The 19,593-nt window shown below is 44.0% G+C and overlaps 1 protein-coding gene across 7 annotated transcripts in view; it reads left to right on the top strand.

Annotated features, from left to right (window-relative positions):
- The window catches only part of CLCN1 (chloride voltage-gated channel 1), a 63,616-nt gene that overhangs the window by 17,616 nt on the left and 26,407 nt on the right, over positions 1 to 19,593 (top strand). For 4 of the 7 annotated variants that reach the window (XR_007891853.1, XM_051643184.1, XM_051643176.1 and 1 more), the window contains exons 1-6: positions 5,468 to 5,863; positions 12,594 to 12,747; positions 13,306 to 13,437; positions 14,997 to 15,125; positions 15,228 to 15,361; positions 15,696 to 15,773. Coding sequence is in view for 6 of the 7 variants with exons in the window: in XM_051643184.1 (XP_051499144.1) it covers positions 5,657 to 5,863; positions 12,594 to 12,747; positions 13,306 to 13,437; positions 14,997 to 15,125; positions 15,228 to 15,361; positions 15,696 to 15,773 (834 nt within the window). In the remaining variant the exon portion in view is untranslated. Of the gene's footprint in view, positions 1 to 5,467; positions 5,864 to 12,593; positions 12,748 to 13,305; positions 13,438 to 14,996; positions 15,126 to 15,227; positions 15,362 to 15,695; positions 15,774 to 19,593 lie in introns of those variants that run through there. The other 3 variants (XM_051643201.1, XM_051643194.1, XM_051643210.1) reach the window with 3 other exon arrangements.

Here is a 19,593-nt window from a genome sequence, read left to right as displayed (position 1 = left end):
AAAGGTAAAAAGTATCTGCCACGCACTGAACCCACTTCAAACAGTTCATTGATTGTTTGCTAGTTCTTACTGACTTTAGCTGCTTTTGAATGCATAATACACTTTAAAAAGTTTGCTGACTCTCAGCAGTCTAATTGTATTGTTGCACTTTTTTTTTTCTGTAACTTTTTTTTGCTTGTATACATGCTTCACCTATTTGATGGTTCTCAGTTTATTCTAAGACAATCATAAGTCCCATCAGTGAGACATCTCTTCCTTTGGAAAGCCACTGGTCATATGCAAGGAATAAATTATTTAATAAAGGCTACAGGGTGCTGGAATGTAAAGAGTCACTGAGGTAACTGAGGGTTGCAATTTAAGAAGCAGGGCAGCTGTAGGGGAGGAGCCACCCGAGCCTTGGAGGTGCGATCTCCTAGGCAATGGAGTGCAAGCACAGAATTTTAGCAGCTCAGGTCACTGAGTTAACTGTAACCAAGGTCACAGTGACTGGGGGAGAGTTACATGTAATATATATATTTATTTCTGTGCTTTCTGACTTAAATGCATGAAGCTTTCTGTATTAAAAAATATAAATCAAATAATCTTTTTTTCATTCCAGTGAAGACTGTTCTGTTTTGAATTGTGAAGCCTACTGGTCTTGACTGGAGAGCTCACCAGGACATCTAGACAGATCCACCTTAAAATTCTGGATGAGTTGGGATCAATTTCTAAAACCTAATTTTGCTGTCTTCTCTTTCATCTTATTTTCTGTGTCTTGCTCTTGCTGCTGGGCTTAAACGTTTAAGTTCTCTCTGCTTGTTACCTTAGTTACCAGCATCAACATAGACACAGCTTTGGGCTGAATTCACAAAGTGTTCTGTGCAGACTGTTATGGTTGGGTTGTGTCTGGAACTGGGACATAACCCTGCCCCTGTGCACGTTTGGTTTGGTGGGGTTTTTGGTAGCAGGGGAAGGGCCCAAGGGGTGGCTGGGGTAAGAAGCTGAGAAGCTGCCCCTGCTCCAAACCCAGCCAAGGAGCCATTAGAGGGACAAGAGATGCACCTCTGGCATTAACATAAGAAAGAACTGAGGTAAGATCTGAGCAGAGTGAGCACTTCAAGGAAAAGAAGAGCTGAGCTGGGGAAGGAGAGCAGTGCTGGTGGTTGGTGAGGAAGAAGGGGAAGAAGGTGCCCAAGCAGAAGTTTCCCTGCAGCCCATGGCGAGATGTCAGCTGTCCCCCTGCACTCATGGAGGAACGTGGTGGAACATTCCCTGAAGGCGCCAGGAGGGGTGAACTTGGCCCCTGGACTTGGATGTTGTGGCCAGAGGATTTGCTGCCAGAGGACTCTGATTGCCCAGCTGTGGAAGACCCCGGGGCCAGGGGAGGTGGCTGTTCCCGAAGCAGCCCCTGACTCTCTGGGAAGCCCAGGCTGGAGCAGCTCCGGACCTCGTGGGAAGGACTCATGAAGGAGAGGCTGGTGGAGGACTCTCTGCCATGGGAGGGACCCCGTGGGGAAGCAGGGCAGGACTGTGAGGAATCCTTCTTCCTGAGGAGGAAGGAGCAGCAGGAACCACCAGCCTGTGAACTGACTCTGTCCCCTGTCCCCCTGTGCCGCTGGGGGGAAGGAGGGAGAGAAACCGGGAACAAAGGGATTTGGGCCTGGGAAGAAGGGAGGGGTGGGGTAACATATGCAAGCCCTGCTCTGTGTGTGTCTGTGTCCTGGGTGCGTGTGGTTAGTGTGAAATGAAACTATTTTTTCCCCCATAGTGAAGATCCCTCCTTGCCCTTTGTCTCAATCCATAAGCTTCTAATTGGCCTTTGTCCTCTTCATCCCACGGTGTGTGTGTGTGTGAGGAGTTGAATGAGCAGCCAGGGGGCTGTTTCTTTGTTGTTGTGTTGGGCCCAAACCATGACAGCCCCTTTAAAGCTCATTTGTTTTCTGCCAAGTCATAGCATATCATAATTTACCATGTCATATCATAATACCACCATGTCATATCATGATCTGTTAAAACTTCCTCCCAAGTTCCTCTATTCCAGCATCAACTTCAATTGCTATTTCATCTCCATGGGTTCCTATAAGTATTTATCTACTTCAGTTGTGAGATATTTTTTTTTCCATTCTGCCTCCCCTCTGGTAAAATCATCATCTCCCTGGTTGAGGTATCAAAAAACTGAGGATTCTCAAATGTGCCCTATTTCTGTCTATTCTGCTCTATTCATTCTAGCATTAGTCAGTAAATGTCATCTTGAAGATCATCCTATTATCTTGTTATTTCTCCATGATCAAAGCCTTTAAACTTTCTGGACGTTTTCTTTCTACTTTTTACTGTTAACCCTTCTTTCAAGTGTCCTCTGAGAGTTCTTTCTCATCATCTCTCCATGTTCAGCCTTGCTTACAATGTGCTCCTGCATAGTTTAAATTTCTGTCTTTTGTTACTGTTCAGCTACTTAGCCCAAGGTCTGTTTCTTTCTTTCACTATAAAAGCTGTATTTTCTCCCAGTCTCCCTCCCTCTTCCTAATCCTTTTAACAGTCTCCCAAAGCTCCAATTGCCTCCTGTAGTTCTTTGAAACCTCCATGGGTATCTTGTCTAATAAAATGTCCCATTCAAGCACCTTGCCTGTTAATGTTAAACAGTCTTCCTTTTGTCATCTTCCTCCTCTTCCTCAGTCAAAACTCGTTTCCCCTTTCACCTTCTACATTCATTCCTTCTCAGCCTTATGGAACTCTGGGACCGAGGTCTCTTAAGCCCAGAGCATTTTCTTTCTTTGGAGATGACTGTTTTTCTATTCTGCATGCCTGATTGTGAGTAATAATAAATCTGCTTCCACAAATTCAACTCATTTCAGTACAGGGTGGTAGAGGGCTCTGCATCACCATCTGCTGCAATGTCCCTGTATGCAGTACTGGTGGCAGCTGAGAAACAGACCTTGTTTCCCTCCAGCGTAGGCTGCAGACTGGTGGTGAGTCGTGAGGTTTGTATAGGGTGAGGTCGTGAAGTGGTCTAGATCTTGTGGAAAGAACCTACTGGAGAAATTATAAAAAAAAAAAAAGTAAAAGAAGAAGGCTGAGAATTTAGTATGATGTCTGATAATGGTGTGGGCAGGACACAGGGAAATACATTAAGCTTGTCACTCTTCATTAATAACACTGGCATTTCAAGTGTTAAATCTTCCGGGACAGGCCCAGGAGAGAAGCCTGAGTCTTCAATCATCCCACCCCCCCATACTATCAGAGCTTTCACTATAAAGGCAGTAGGAAGAGAAGGCTAGGAATTATATTTCTGCATCCTGAAAAGCATTCACGAGAAATGAATGAAGACAGAGAATGAAAGACTTGAAAGAAAACTGGGAAAAGGAGGGAGAAACATAGATGGCTATCTGGAGAAGAGACCTATCTTGGGTGAGAGTTCTTCTAACACCTATTCCTTTTTTTCTTTTTCTTCACCTGAGACTCTAATTTGGACTGCAGCTGTAGTTTCCCCTGTCATGAAGATGTCCTGCTTGAAGGAGGTGCCACAGAAACAAACTTAGAGTCCCTTTAGGGTCTGTAATATGAAAAGAAAAAAGCTAGTGTATGAGCAGGTTGTATTTTTTTTCTCTTCTGCGCTGTGGGACAGTCTAGGAACTTTTGTGAGCCCTTTCAAGAGGCTTAGGTGCACCCAAAGAGCCAAGCCATATGCACAGGTCATCTGTGTTTGCAACCAGTGCAAGACAGTTATTAAATCTTATTTTTTTTATATCTTCCTCCACTTCTGTGCTAGTATCCTGAGTCTGTTGTGATAAACTCTTAAGCAACAGCAGTATTACATGGCTGTGTCCTGACAAAAGAGCAGTGGTAGATTTTTGGTAGTATAAAGCATCATAGATGAGTAATCAAGAAAATAAATTATTGCCCAGCTGGAGTACTACCTTTCAATACATAGCTGTGCCAATTGAAGAAAGTGGACAAACTGTTGGGTCTTCAAGTTCTTTGAGTCTGAAATAGAAGCAGTAGATCTCAAAGCAAATACACCTTGAGAGCTGCTGCTTTCAATTTAACTAGACTAGTGTCAGTGATGCTGTGACAAAAGATTATTGGTACCTTGTGTGGCAGAGAGTATGTTAATAGTGTCAAGCCAGATGACAAAGTGCTTTCCTCCTGGGAGAAAGAGGGGCAGGGGAGGGTGCTTTATAAGCTGTGGAACATGGTAAGAGGAGACAGGAGACAGGAAATAATGTGACATAAATGCAGGATATCTACAGGTGCTATGTATTTTGTCCTGCACTGGAACGCTGAATTTCAGTCCCCAATCTTTGCCTTGGTAGACAATATCTGGGTACAGAGATCAGAGGCAGAGATATTGTTTGACAAGAAGTGCTCTCCCACTAGGTTTTATGCAAGTACTAGATCCTTAGCTGCAGATGTCCTCAGAGGTAGGTTCTTTCTAGAGTGTACACTTGTACCACTGTGTGCAAAATGATTGTTCATTTTCATCACAGCTATCAGTCTACCATTTGATACTATGGATGAGGTGTTATTACATTGTGAGTGTGCATGAGTGTAAGCGCAGGCTTTTGTGGGTTGTCCTCCTCATGAGGATAGTAAAGGTTTCTTGTTCTAGTGGCATCTGCTCTTCACTGATTAATAGCCATCAATAGACACATGGTTACTAGCAGCACACTGACAGGACTGTGAGGTGTGTCTTAGACCATGTTGCTGGCATGTGCTTCTCACTCCTGTCACTGGCTGGTAGCTCACTGGTATTGACTGAGCTCATTATTTTTTTGCCTGGCTGAGAAACAAGTGACAGAGCAGAGAGCAGAAGCTGTCGAATACTCTAGCTTGTGGAAAAGCATGCATCAAGAAAAACAGATTTCTGCTTATACCCGTAAGAGAACACCCACAGAGCAGCTTGGTGACATTCTTCAAAAGTGTAAAGTGTTCACCGTAAGGGCACTTGGGAGGGCTGAGATTAAGCTGGAATGCTCAGCAGCTTATAGGGATGTCTTAACTTCTACATTAGGGCTTGCTGCTTCTCTTGTGGAGCATGGACTTTGAAAAATTATCTTGGGATACAGAGTGTGTGCCCATCTCTTTTCCATCTCACCATAGTTGCTGGCATCTTTATGATTGTCATTCTTTTGGATACCTGGTATTTGCGAAGAGAGTAAGAAAGCTCACTGAATTTTTTTCTCATTGCAAATGTGGCTTCCTCAGGATGGAAATCTGTGAAAGAAGAGATCTCCTGGATAATGATTTTGGTTTCCTCCTGTCTGCTTTCTGAATTGGTACTTCTAGATCTGTCCATCTTACAGCCTTCTTCCTCCCTCCCCCCCTCCCCCTTCCTTCTCCTTCAGGAGTTCCCCTCTTGTCCACACCTGATATTCAATCCCAACAGAGTGAGTGCCTTTTTCTGAGATCAGACGAGGCACTGGGGAATCATGTGGCAGAGGAAAGTTGCTATAAATATAGTTAGACCCTGCAATCACTGCCTTTGGGCAGGAAGGGAGAAAGTGAGAGGGACACAAGGAGAAGGAAGAGGGGCAGAGAGAGAGTGCAGGAACAGGACAAGTCAGAGTGGTCTGAGGAGAGGAAGGAAGGAAGGAGGAAGAAGTGCAGAGGCCATGCTTTCAGCCAGAACATGTGGTGGTTCTAGGTAAGGCCCTAAGCAGCAGCTCCATTACAACTGAGTATGAGGAAGAGTAGAGGCATGGAGAGCTCAGAGACCAAGACCCAGGAGCCCAGATCGAAGTCAGCTTTGTGGGAGGGCACACCGCAATACGACTACGTCTGCTTTGAGAAATGCACCCGTTACGGGATACCTGTGGAGGCAGGACGCGAGGCCGGGGGGACAGGGGACAACCTGCACTGCCTGGAGAACTCCCTCAGCTACCCACAGGTAGGGCTGGACAACTGGGATGTTTGTGGCAGCACAGGTCTCCCTGGGATCACTTGGGGTGCTGTAGAGCACACATCCCTGTCCCCCTTTGCTTGCTGACTCCCAGATCAGACACTGACTTTCTCAGTTGTACTGTTATCCAGAAGTGCTACTTGCATTTCAAGTCAGGAGTCATTTTCACCTGTTTGGGACACAAAGAGAGTTAAAATTGGCGAGCTGGGATGGGGAAAATCAAATTAGACCATTCATATATGTGTGACAGCACAAAGGAACTGCAGCTGCCCTCAGCTGTACAGTGATACTGAGTAGAAGAGTGAAAAAAACCAAAGAGAACAGTGATGTGTATAGATGGGTATCTATCTGCACAGCTGTGTAGGTGTAGTCATGCAAAGCTCTGTTCTGACTTTTCTCTGACCAAAAAGCAGTTCATGATCATAGACCTATGCATGCATATTGATAATTTTGATAACTCTTAGGGAAGTTGTAAATAAGGGATTTTCTAACCCTTAAACTTGGCATTACTATTGCTCTGGTTCATACAAGCAGCAGCTCAGGAAAATATCTGGGATGTAGATGTTCTCTGGTTATGGCTTCTTGTTCCATTACCCTCTGTATCTCCATTACCTCTCCTTTTGGGACAACCTCCTGCAAATGGGTGGTTTTACAGCAGAGTCCTGGTATCTTATTTCCTACCACTCTGCTCATACTAAGCTGACATAGACAGCTTTAGAGCAACGAAGGATCCAGTCATATCTAGTCAGATGATGAGGAAGAGAATGTGTGAATGTGAAATTCAGACAAAGCAGATGTTTCTCCTTGTGTGTATACAAATCCCCTTAAATGAGTGCTGAGGTGAATTACTGGAGAATGAGGGAGTGGATGCTTTAATCACCTCCTGAAGACTTTTGTGATTTAGGAATAGAGAAAAAAACACATTTGCTACCAAGAAAATATCCTCCAGTATATATACATCCTAATAAGGATTATATGTTCCACCTTGCAAAAGATTAGAAAATCAGTTAAATGGCCATACTCAGGAATTTCTTGTCTGAAACTTGTCTAAAGCATCTGAGAGTTGACCAATAACTCCTGCACTAAACTCTACCAAACCCACTCTCTGGATGATTTGGAAGCAGCAGTCCAAAGAGTCAGGTGTCTGGGCAGAGGACTGGTGAGGTTTACTCTTCATTTACACTAAGGCAAGGCACTGGTTTGTCTGCAGCAGGCACCCTAGCAGGGTGAGCATGGGGTGGGGTGGGATGGAGGGGTACACGCACTGCTCTGGAGCTGAACTCCACCAGGATGAGACACTGGAACAGGTTCCCCAGGGAAGCTGTGCAAGTCCCATCCCTGCAAGTATTCACGTGCAGATTGGATGAGGCTCTGAGCAACCAGGTGTAACGAGAGGTGTCCCCGCCCATGGCAGGGAGGTTGAAACCAGATGATCTTTAAGGTCCTTTCTAACCCAAATCATTCAATGATTCTGTGCCTGTGGCCTGCTGCTGAGTGCCAGCCCTGTGGCCCGGCCCAGTGTGGGGTCAGGCTGCTGCCATCAGCCCTGCCCGAGGCCACGGCTGGCCCTGGGGGAGTGTCGTGGCCCCACCAAGAGGATGGCAGGCGGGTGGAGCTGGAGAGATGAGGCGCACTCTGGAAATGCACTTTGTGCTGCAGGAGCTGTTAGTGAGTTGGGGGTGAGGGGGAGCTGTTGGTTGCAGTTTCTCCAGTAAAGCACTTCCAGGCACAAAAACATCCCAGTTCACAGGTGTCCACCCTATATGCTGTTCCCACAGGTGTAAAACCACTCTCACAAGCAGGCACAGAGGACACAGTGAGACAATACAAGGGCTTTTAGCAAGAGGACGAGGGCTAAGGGATTATAACTGAAAGAGGGGAGATTTAGAATAGGTATTAGGAGGAAATTCTTCAGTAAGAAAGTGGTGAGACACTGGAACAAGTTTCTCAGGGAAGTTGTGGATGTTCCATTCCAGGAAGTATTAAAGGCCAGGCTAGATGGGGCTCTGAGCAACCTAAACTAGTGGGAAGTGTCACAGCCAATGTAGGGGAATTGGAGCTAGATGACCTTTAAGGTCCCTTCCAACCCAAAACATTCTGTGATTCTATTATTCTTGGGACCTAGCATTGGAGTGTCTGCTGAACTCCAGAGGCAGCTGCTCAGAGCATGGCAGGAGACACCCACACACACCAACAAGCAGGCCACCAAATGCATTCCCAGGTACACCTTCAGGTTGGAATGTCCCCAGGGAAGCATGCATTTGTGAACACAATTAGCAGTCTTAAAAACAGATGGCTGTATTTATAGATTTACTGAAAAATATGCCCTAGTACTTTTACATAAACAGTCACATATGCACATATGTATGCATGTTTATATATGAAACTTTATATGCAGACATGTTCTGGCAGAACCAGACTTGCTGTGCATATGTATATTTTGCTAGCCACTCATGCACATGCAGAGAAAGGATAACTATGCTTGTTAATGTACACAACTTGTACAAACATGCACACTTCTTAGCATTAAAACCAACCTTTTGCACATATTTTCATCCATTTCCATGCAAGGAAATAATTAATGTTTCTTTCCCGGCTGTCATGTGAAATTTTTTTCACATGTAGAGAGAGATTTTGCTTCTGTTGTGTCCTTTTCTTTTGCTAGTCTTCTGTTTTACATGTGTATTGGAAGCTGTTTCAGACTGGCTCTGTGATTTTATTTGGCTTACACAAATCCCAGAACAGTGGAATACGGAACCTTCAGAAAATTGGTAGTTAATAAACATAGTTAGTAGACAATAATAATAGCAGTAGGATAATAATAGTAATATATGTATAATTTTGGACAATTGAGATAACAGTATATTTATGATGCAATATACCTTGAGAAAATATACATTTTCATACACTGTAAGATTTTGTATTTGTTTCTGCATGAGAAAGCAGCTACAGCTGGTAAGTATTTAGAAGCTGTTTTATTAATAACTACAGAAAGAGGGTTCACAGCAGAGAGCTCCCTCAGCAGTACACAGATGGGTGTAATAGGAGGGATATGTAATGAGTAATTAAGCAATGCAGTATTATAGAATAACAGACTCACAGAAAGATGGACCTCTCAAAGTCTTCCAAGCTCCTGTTCCCAGCAAGGCTGACTCCAAAGCTAGGTCATATTGTCCAGTGCCTTGTCCAGGCAAATTCTGAACACCTCCAAGACTAAAGATTCCCCAGTCTCTCTGAGCGCTTGTTATCTGTGCTGAACCACTCTTGAGATAGGGTGGACAAGGACATGTTTTCCTTATATAGAGTCAGACTGTCCTTTCTTGCAAGTCATACCTTTTACCTTTCACTGTGTGCCTCCATGAAGTCTCACTCTGATGTTTTTCTCCAGCTCCCTTCTCCCCCCAGGTGTTGGGACCGCTGTTAGATCTCCCCTCTGCAATCTGTTCTTCAGAAGAAAACTGTTATTTTGTTGCTGCCCTCCTCCCCTCACCTTTGCCTCATTGACTCTTATGTCTGAGCAGTTGAGTCCATGCTTTTTACTGACTTAAATTTACTTAAGAAAGCAGGTTTTGGAGATTTCACCTTTGAGACCAAATATGGCTATTTTTTTTTTTTTTTGTAGCCTAAGGAAGATAATTTCAGGAACAGCAGGGTGGCTACATCAATGGCCAGGAGCAGCAGATTCGAAACAATAAGCACTGGCAGTGCTGGTGGAAGGACTGGAGTATGCTGTGGAGAACGTATAGCTCCATCTGGATGGCATGGGAAATAGCTTCTTAGGCTTTGGACTCTGAGAGGAGAGCAGTTTTATGCAGGTGCTGAGCTCTCAGAAAACAGTTCCCAGATAAGTCTTGAGACTGTGGTGCTATACATATTTTCCCCCTGAGATTCTGTGCAGCTCTTCCTCCACTACTCAAGCAATGAAACTTCCCTGTCTTTTTTTGCAAAGAAATAGACTGCTGGCTTACAGTTAACTGTTAATAAATGCTTCCTCCCTGAAAATGAATTTTACTGTGGTGGTACTTTCTCCGTGTTTGTTTTTTTGGATTCTGCCCCTTTAGCAGTATTTATACCTTCAGCTGTTTTGCACCATTATCATGTTGTCACTCAGCATTTAGCCAAGCTAGACATGATAGTACCTCCTCTGGTAATTGATACCTTTTAACATTCTCTCCAGATTTTCTGGTACTCAGAAACCCTGTATTGTGTTATGGAGCGAGCACCAGAAGAAGGAACAATCTGTATCTGGCTGTGTTATATTTTTACATGTCTTCTATGGAGTGGACATTTCTTGCTTAACCTAATTTCGCTTTAAGGTCATCCTCTGATTTCTTAATTCTTTCTCTGTCCCACAATCTCCTACCATTTTAAATAGTGCCAGAGTCTTGGAGAAGCAAAGCCCGTGTATGAAGAAGCACTCTTTAAGTGAGTTGAGACTAATTTATTCTCCAGGACAGACTCTTCATGTTTGGAAACTAAATCCTCTTTTCCATACCCTGAGTGCCCCATTTCCCAGATGGACTCAGTGAAATAGGTTACTGTATAAGGACTTCTACTACTCATACTATCTGTCATACATACCCTACCATGCTGTTCCATCTGGGCAGATGGAATACTCTAAATTTTAATATCATACTTGACACAGGTTTGAATTAATAGTTTGCATTAAGCTGTATTTGATAAAAACCCATCCATCATTACTATATAAAGGCAATGAAACATCTGCTAATACTTGGCATTTCTGACTGAAATAGACACAGTGAGAGAAAAAAGAAGTAATCTGCTATTTAGGACTGGATTCTGTATGTGAAAGCTCACCTTGTAGATGAAGTTTTTCAGCCTGATGTTTCACTGTCTTGTCTATATTATAGGGCTCATAGGGGCCATTCCACACTGCAAAAAGTCTGCATTGCTTAATTTGCCTAGAGCATGTTGATAATCATGGGATTATTAATTACATTATATTTGTCAGCTTCCAATACAGTGATGAATGGAAGAATACTTTCAGATGTTCAGATAGGGTCAATTTGTCTAAGAGACAGCAGGTAAGCCACCTTAAGAACAGGATGATTTAAAAAAAGCCTAGATGTGTGTTCTGAAAAAAAAAATACTAGGGATTTTGATGGGAGCTATTGCACACAGTTCGAGTGTCTCTTGAGGAATATATGCAAATAAATAAACTGCTTAGGGCCTCCAGTAATTTGTTATGTGGAAATATTAATTGGTGGAGCCCTGAAACGGGTGCTCAGAAAAGCTGGGGAATTTCCACCCTTAGAGGTGTTTAGGAATTGCCTGGATAAGGTTTTGAGTGGGTTCATCTGGCTTTGGAGTTCGGTGCGGTGAGCAGAGCCCTGGGCGAGGATCCTCCAGAGTTGATTACACCTTCCAGTGTAAATCTTTCTGTGAGTCTCTGGATCTGTTTGATCTCACATTCTCTCACAAATATATCAGCTGCATTATGCCTGTTGTACAGATGATGTTTCAGCTCATGGACATGCCCAGGGAACAAGAGCAACATCTCCTCTGCTACTTCGAAAGCTGGAGTCACAAATCTGTCAACTAGGAATGTCTTTAAGTGCATGATAGTGCTTTATATTTCTCATGTGCCTTGTCATTCTCCAGCTGAAATTTCTGATTTTGCTGATCAAAACATAGATCACTCCCCTCTTGCTACTGAGAAAATCTTAGAGAAGCAGATGTTGGGCTGGGGAGGAAGTCAAGGGTCACATTCTCGCAGTGCCAAGATCACCAGACACACATCAGGCGGTAACCTGGCCTCAAGTAAAGTTGAAGCTGATTCACAGGACAGGTGACATGGAGAGCCTTATTCTCTGCTACTCAAATGCTACTCCCCACCTCTACTCTGAAAGAGTGAGGAAGGATTGCTGCTCTTGAGGGAAACTGATTAGTAAACAAGGGGGCACAGTTAAGATCCTTCGAGATCTCTTGATATCTCATTTTGGACAAGATGGCACAACTGTCAAGTTTACTACAGGTCCATGTGTGAAATGTCATTGGCAAGCACATGTAGCTACTCATGAGTTGCATATAACCAACTGAATGCCAAGATAAGTATCTGAGGACAAAGACTGGATTAGGCAGCTGGGAAATTCAGAGGAGTTATGTGAGGATGCTTGATGATTTGGGTAAATAATGGGAAGCGTGCAGAACCCTGAGCTGATGCTGCTTCTTTTCCTCCACAGACACCTTCAGTGGCTATGTGCCCTGTTAGGCATTCCTTGGCTGCAGAAGGAACAGATGCAGAACATTCTTGCAGCCTGCTTGATAGTGTAATACCTCTAGAAACCTTCAGAGATATTTCACAGTGTTGCTGAAGTCTATGAGACAGCGGCAGCCTTGTGAACTGTTTTGACCTTCTTTTGTACCTTCAGAAAGCCTGCTCAATCTCTTCAGACCTGAGCCAACTCTTTTTCAGGATGCTAGGAAGCAATTAAAATCAGTGATTGTGTCTTTTACACCCCAAAAGGAAGCAAAAAGATTGTTAAGAGATTGGGAAGAGGGAACCAGAAGGAAAAAGAAAAAATAAATAAATGATCTGCATCTGGCTGAGAGCTCCTGAGTCTGTTTCCTTCCTTGGGTACATTTGGGGCTGTACCTCTGACTGTTAGTAGATCTGCTTTTCCTCTTTCATGATGCTTGTGAAGGAGCATTTGCATTACTTTTTCCTTTTGATGTCTCTTGCTTTCTGCTCCTCTAGCTTTATGGCCAATACACAGACCAGATATCTGACTTTGCAGAGAAGGAAGCAGCAAAAGTACTCAATAAGAAGCGGGACCAAAAGAGCAATGAAAGACCCCGGAAACGTGCAAGTCAAGTAGAGATCAAAGAAGAGCACTATTCCAAATGTCAAGGTAGGGATCATTCAGTTTTAATAACCCTGTGACCAGATATTGGGTAGGCCAGCCAGTGATGGAATTTAAGCAAGGCAAAAAGACAAGAAAATTGTGGCTGGAGAGAAAAAGAAAAGGAAAGTCAATCATAGTGGATCCAAAAGACTTTTTAGTGACAGCTTTAATGCTAGGAAGAGCCAAGATATGTTTGGGGAAAAGGCCAGTCCCAAGGTAATTAATTTTTTCTACAACAGATCTCTGTAACAGAAGGAAAAAGACTTTCTTATGTCAGATTTTTGCTGCAAGTGCACAAGATGTTAAATTCCACACACAACCTTCCAATGCAGGGGGTCTGGATCTAAATAATCTTTAAGGTCCTTTCCAACCCAAACCATTCTATGATTCTATGATTTTGTGACACAGTGTAAGAGACTGATGGGTACCAGTCCTTCAACACTAAGCCCATGATGCTTCCAAATAAATCCTTGTTGCAGTCAGTTCTCCGCATAGGAGCAGAAAGACAGACACAGGCTTCATCTCTGTTCCCTCAGTTTTTCTGGTTCACTCTTCCCTCCACAGACTGTGCTAGACGCATCCAGAAGTATGTTACCAAGAAACTTGGAGAGGACTGGATTTTCTTGGTTCTGTTGGGCCTGGTCATGGCGTTGGTGAGCTGGGGAATGGATTATGCCAGTGCGAAAAGCCTACAGGGTGGGTCTCCTTCAGGTGTTGTAAAAACACATTTTCAATTATATGAAAGTTTTACAAAGCCCAGTGACCAGTGTTCTCCTACTGTAACATCAGTGTCCCGTCCTCACCCATCACTGCCTGGGAAGTTTGAAGTACTGGAAATATAGTAGAGAAAAAGTTAACTAGGGAGAGGCTCTTTAAAGAGATGGCAGGGAAAAATCAGGAAGTAAGCAGGCTGAAACAAAGTACATGTGTGTGAGTCAAAGACAAACCATTGTTTTTACTCCCTTTTCCTCCTGCTCTCTTGAACATGTAGGGCACAGGGAAGTGATGCTGTTGTCCTTCTTATTATACTGGTTCCCATCCTCCCCAGATCTGTTGAGCACATGGGAGATGGGAAGGGAAAGGGGCTCTTACGTGCCCTCCTGACACTGTTTCTGCTTTTTACCTCCTTATTGTTCATTCCAACTTTTGTTTATACAGTGCCCTGTAGTTTCCTGCTACCTGGTCACACAGAGCTCTCTTCTTTAAATCTTTTCACCAAGATTCCCTAATCACTGTCCTTGCATATTTCCTATGGTCCTTCTCCATTTTGCCAGCTATAATGATCACTAGATCTTTCAGTCCACCTGCCCCCCATTTCCATGCACACAGACACAGACAATATTGTCCACATCCTCTTAACTGCACTGTTCCTATGTCCTTAAGCTCAGTGTCCCCGTCCTTACCCGCACATGCACACCAACCCTTTCCAATCAGTGCTCTTGGCTGCTTATGTCCACCAGGCACTGCAGTTCCTGAGATCTCCCAATATCCTTTCAGCCCAGTGTTCCTCCTTCTAGAGCTTCCCCATCCACCAGGCATCTGGCTTACCCTACCAGTCTCAGAAGGCCCTTGTGCTTCATACTCCCTGCAGCTGAGTTCTTTGTTTCGTTGTTTGTTTCTTTCTCACCACCAAGTCTCAGCCTCCTGCTGTGTGGAAAGCCAGCTCAGGCAAAGATCAACCACGTAGGAGCTGCAGTTCAGTTTGGGTTCTTGGTAGCTCATGCTTTTGTACCTGGCTTAGCAATGGTCAAAATGGTGTTTTAATAGTTGCCACAGCTCCCTTCATGCTGCTGCTTTAAAAGGCAAATCACAAGCAGAGCTTTTAAGCTAGTTTTTCAGAAAGAAGCAATTCTCTCAACAATCTTTTTTATGTGATTGAGATAGAGGACAGAGCACAAACTATTGGTGGACCTTCAGGACTCACATAAAGCCCACAGGTTGGCAAATGTAAGTCCTTCTACAGTGATTCATCTTCACAGCCCCATGTAACATACCTCTTCTTACACCACACTTGGGCACAGCTATTAACACTGAGAACAGAAAGCCACTTCTATCCATATCTGCGCGATGCCTGTACTGTTTGGGAACTTGTAGTTAAAATGTAACAAATCGTGTCTTAGAAAATGAGAACTTGAGGATATCATTTCTCCATAAGAGTTAGTATGGGCATGCTTAGCAAGTGTATGATTCTTTGATGTCTACCAACCTGTTTAGAGCAGCTGTGGTTACTGACCTCTTTGTTTGTCTGTCTACAGCCTACAAGTGGATGTACAGAGAGCTGCACCCAAATGTTCCTCTGCAGTATCTGGTGTGGGTCATATACCCACTTCTTCTTATTCTGTTTGCGGCCATTTTCTGCCACCTCGTCTCTCCACAGGCTGTCGGTGAGGGTAGAAGGCATGACAAGATCTGTTTCTGTCTGTCTGCTCTTCTTATTCCATTTGCCTGCAGGTTTTCTTCATCCCCTGCTCTGCTGCTTTTTTCAGGGTCTGGCATCCCAGAGCTCAAGACAATTATGAGAGGAGTGGTCCTCAAGGAATATCTTACTCCCAAAGCTTTTGTGGCCAAGGTTGTGGCTCTCACAGCTGGGCTTGGAAGTGGCATGCCTGTGGGGAAAGAGGTAAATATTGTTGTGGTGTCCAGGGCCTGGGAGGTGAGAGGTGATGTCTGTGGAAGAAGGTCTATAAATGTTTTCTTTATTTGGTGCCATTTCTCTTCTCAAACCTCTGCTTTTTCCAGCAATATTTATCTTCCATTGACCATTTTTCTTCAACTTTGGAAGGCTCAATATAGAAAACATCAAAGAACTCAAGTCTTTAACAGGGGGAGAAAGAAAAAAAAGATTGGAACACTGGCTGAGATGGCCAAGGAGAAATTATGAAATCTGCAATGGCTAAATGATTGTAAGTTACTAGAGAGTAACCCTCTGATTTTCTTCTCCTTTTCTCTTGCAGGGTCCTTTTGTGCATATTGCCAGCATCTGTGCTGCAGTTCTCAGCAAGTTCATGTCAATCTTTTGTGGTGTGTATGAGGTAACGCACATAACTCTGCATATGGCTCTTCCACAGGCTCAGCTCCTAAGACAGATAGGATAGTATTGGTAGGCCATAAGACAAAGAGGAAGCATATGGATTGAAGTTCACTCTACTGCTGTAGAGCAGTAAAATAATAACCAAAGAAATTGGTAGTGGGAGGCCAGATATACAGTCAGATGTGCAGGACCACCAATGTTACCCATTAGGATGGTAAGGCTGGTTAGGAATATGCAGTTGATGGTTTTTCAATCTCATTATGCTGATACCATTGCACTGAGATCATTGTCTGTATAAAAAGTAGCTGCAGAAGATCAATTTGTCTTTAAGCTGAATTTATACAGCATTGCTAATTATAGACACTGGGACTGTGTCCAGGCTTTTGCCATCGCAGAACAGCTTCTGCAGGCTGATCACTGTATTGACTAGTTGTATTAAAAATCTATTAACTGCCTATATAGCTAACTGCCAGGACTGCTTACATGCAGGCTCCTAGCAGAAACTGGCTGTGTAATACAACAACAGGAGGTGCTTTTCTACTTGAGTAGATCCTGTCTGTGCGTGAGGACCAGATGTCACTGTTGAAGACCAGCTGACAGTACTAAAGACTGCACTAAAGTGTAAAGCCTGCTATTTGTAATAGCAATGGCTGAATCTGCTGCTGGCTGTTGCTTCATTTCATCATTCTGGATCCTAACCCCTGGCTGTGCTCCCTGTAACCCCAGCATGCCCTTCTCTGGCTGCACTCTCTGTTCCAGAATGTGCATAGGCAGTTCGATCTTCCGGTGGCGGCTTGCACAGTTGGAGTTGGATGTTGCTTCGGCGCTTCTCTTGGAGGCAAGTGTCTTCCTATGTGTGACATTTAATGTACAACTCATTTAGCCTCTTGCTGTCAGATTTCCTGCCCTCAGGAAAGGTTCTCCACAGTTACCTCTCCAGCCTAGCAACATGAGTTTTCTTTCGTGTGTAACTGGTGACAGTGAAAGAAAGGGAAGGCTATAGGAAAAATGACACCTATTGATGTGCTGATTTCTAATGATGCAGCTTGTTCAGTCCCTGTCTGTCATGGACATTGTTCAACCTGGAGAGCACCAAGGTCTGCCCAGAAAATCAACAAGGACTGAGCAGAGAACAGAAATTTTAAAAACCCTTCATTAAAGGAGTAGCAACATGTAAGGACAGGAGATGATGGCAAGTATGACAGGAAATGATAATGTGAACAGGAAACTACAAATGAGTACTTCATCAGTGAACTGAAGAACAGAAATATCAGTGTGTAAAGTTTTGCACCCCCAACATAAACAAGATGCAAAAGGCAGAAAGATGGTTGGAGGCTGGAGTAGTGGCATATGAGAAGGGGCTGAGGAGGCTAGGTTTGCTCAGCCTAAAGGAGAAAAGGCTAAAGGAGGATGATCTAACTGGTGTCATCAATCACCTAAAGGGAGATTTTAGCAAAGATTGATCCAGGCTCTTTTCAGAAGGGCACAGTGCAAGAGGCAATAGGCACAACTTGCAACAAGGGAAGTTCTGACTGTGTATAAAGAAAATACATTCCCCTCCTCTAAGGGCAGTTCAGCACTGGCACAGATGCCCAGGAGGACTGGGGAATCTCCACCCTGGGAGATGTTCAGGACTTACCTGGACAAGAACCTTGATCTAGCCTTGGAATTAGCACAACTCTGAGCAGGAAGTTGGAGAAGACATCTCCAGTGGCCACTTCCCACTTTTCTATGATCCTGCTTTGAGTAGAAATGTGTAAGTTTATATCTCTTCTCTTCCATTTGTACTAGTCTTCTGGATCACGTAAGGTTTTTAAACAGCACATGGAAACTTCTACCTAAAACAGTGGAAACAGTAACTCCTTTGTAAAACAGTGGGAGCAAGCTGGAAGTTATCATAGATAATTTGTTTTAAAATGTTCTATATTCTTTGTTGTCTCTTCCTCTCCCATGCACTGCCTCTAACCTCTCTATAAGGTGATTGTGCCCAGTATTTTAAGGAGTTTTTTAGATGCAATATTTTTTTCTAAGTTGGCTTTCATGCATTACTTTTCTGTTAGTCATCAAATAGATGAGTTAGCTGATAAATTCAACATGGTCTTGCATCAACAATAACAACAGTTACTCTGGTTTGCTATTAAAGAAAGGAAGGAACCCAGTTTGTCAGCTACAAATTCAAGGTTGTTTTGTGGATAACATGAGAAAAGATGTGCCAGGAAGAAAATCAGGTTCAGCATGAAACAGGCTGAGATCTGTGCATATGTGGTCAATCTAGGAAGTTGGAGATAGCCTGAGCTGAAGCCTGAGGCTTCAAGGGAAAACTTGGAAGTCTGCCAAAAACCTTGAAAGAAAGCAGGTTCAGAACCAGGGATCAGACTATAGTCAGGGGCAACCATTAGTAGCATGCAGGAGAGCAGTGGATCTCTCTTAATAGTAAAAAAACCCCAAACAACAAACAAACAAAAAACCCCCAAACAAAACCATTTCATAACACAGTCTACATACAGTTCTTGTTTCTTTCTGTGTTCCTGGAATTGATATATTCGCAGAGGCTGCAGGACACATTATGCATAGTTCACTAAGAGAGGATAGAAAAGTGAAGGTTAAAGGAGGAGTTGTCTAATTGCTGTCCTCTGTAGCTAAAGGGGATGTTACACAAACTAGCCAAACTGTTCTCGGAGAACAGGGAAAGGACAGGAGACTACAGGCACAACTTGCAACTAGGGAAATTTTATCTATGCATGAAAAAATATACTCCCCTTTCCCCCTAAGGTGGTTCAGGGTGGCACAGGTGTCAGGAGAGATTGGCAAATCTTCACCCTTGGAGGTACTTAATCCCTTCTTTGCCTCAGTCTTTAGTAGTAGACCAGTTCTCTGGGTACCCAGCCCCCTGAGCTAGAAAACAGGGAAGGGGACCAGATTGGAGCCCTCATAATCCAAGAGGAAATGGTAGTGACCTCCTACACCACTTAGGCACACACAAATCTATGGGGCTGGATGGGATCCACTCAACAGTACTGAAGGAGCTGGCAGAAGTGGGCAGCAAGCCACTTTCCATCAGCCCTGGCTAACCAGGGAGGTCCCAGTTGACTGGAGGTTAGAAAATGTTAGAAATGCCAGAAGGAGGATCTGAGGAACTACAAGCCTGTCAGGTAGACCTCAGTGCCAGGGAAGGTTACAGAGCAGATTATCCCACGTGCCATCATGCGGCACATACAGGACATGGTTTTGTGAAGGGCAGGTCCTGCTTGACCAACCTGATTTTCTATTACAAGATGATCTGCTTTGTGGATGAGGGAAAGGCTCAGGTCATTGCCTACCTAGACTTTTTTTGGCACCATTTCTCACAGCATTCTCCTGGGGAAACTGACTACCTGTGTTGGACAGGTGTACGCTTTGCTGGGTACAAAACTGGCTGGCCCAAAGAGTTGTGGTGAATAGAGTTAAACCCAGTTGGTGGCCAGTCACAAGTGGTGTTCCCCAGAGCTCAGTATTTGAGCCAGTTCTGTTTAATATCTTTGTCAGTGATCTGGACAAGGGGATTGAGTGCACCAGCAGTAAGTCTGCAGATAACACCAAGTTGGGCAGAAGCGTTGATCTGCCTGAGGGTAGGAAGACTCTGCAGAGGCACCTGGACAGATTGGATCAATGGGCCAAGACCAATTTTATGAGCTTTAAGAAGGCCAGGTGTCAGGTCCTGCACTTGGATCACAGCAACCCCAGGCAACACTACAAGCCTGAGGAGAAGGGCCTGGGGGTTTTACTCAATAGCTGGCTGAATATGAGCCAGCAGCATGCCCAGGTAGCAAAAAAGGCAAACA

Source organism: Apus apus, chromosome 1 (assembly GCF_020740795.1).
Source record: "Apus apus isolate bApuApu2 chromosome 1, bApuApu2.pri.cur, whole genome shotgun sequence".
In the NCBI taxonomy this organism is placed as follows: Eukaryota; Metazoa; Chordata; class Aves; order Apodiformes; family Apodidae; genus Apus; species Apus apus.
This window is presented reverse-complemented; position numbering and strand designations above follow the sequence as displayed.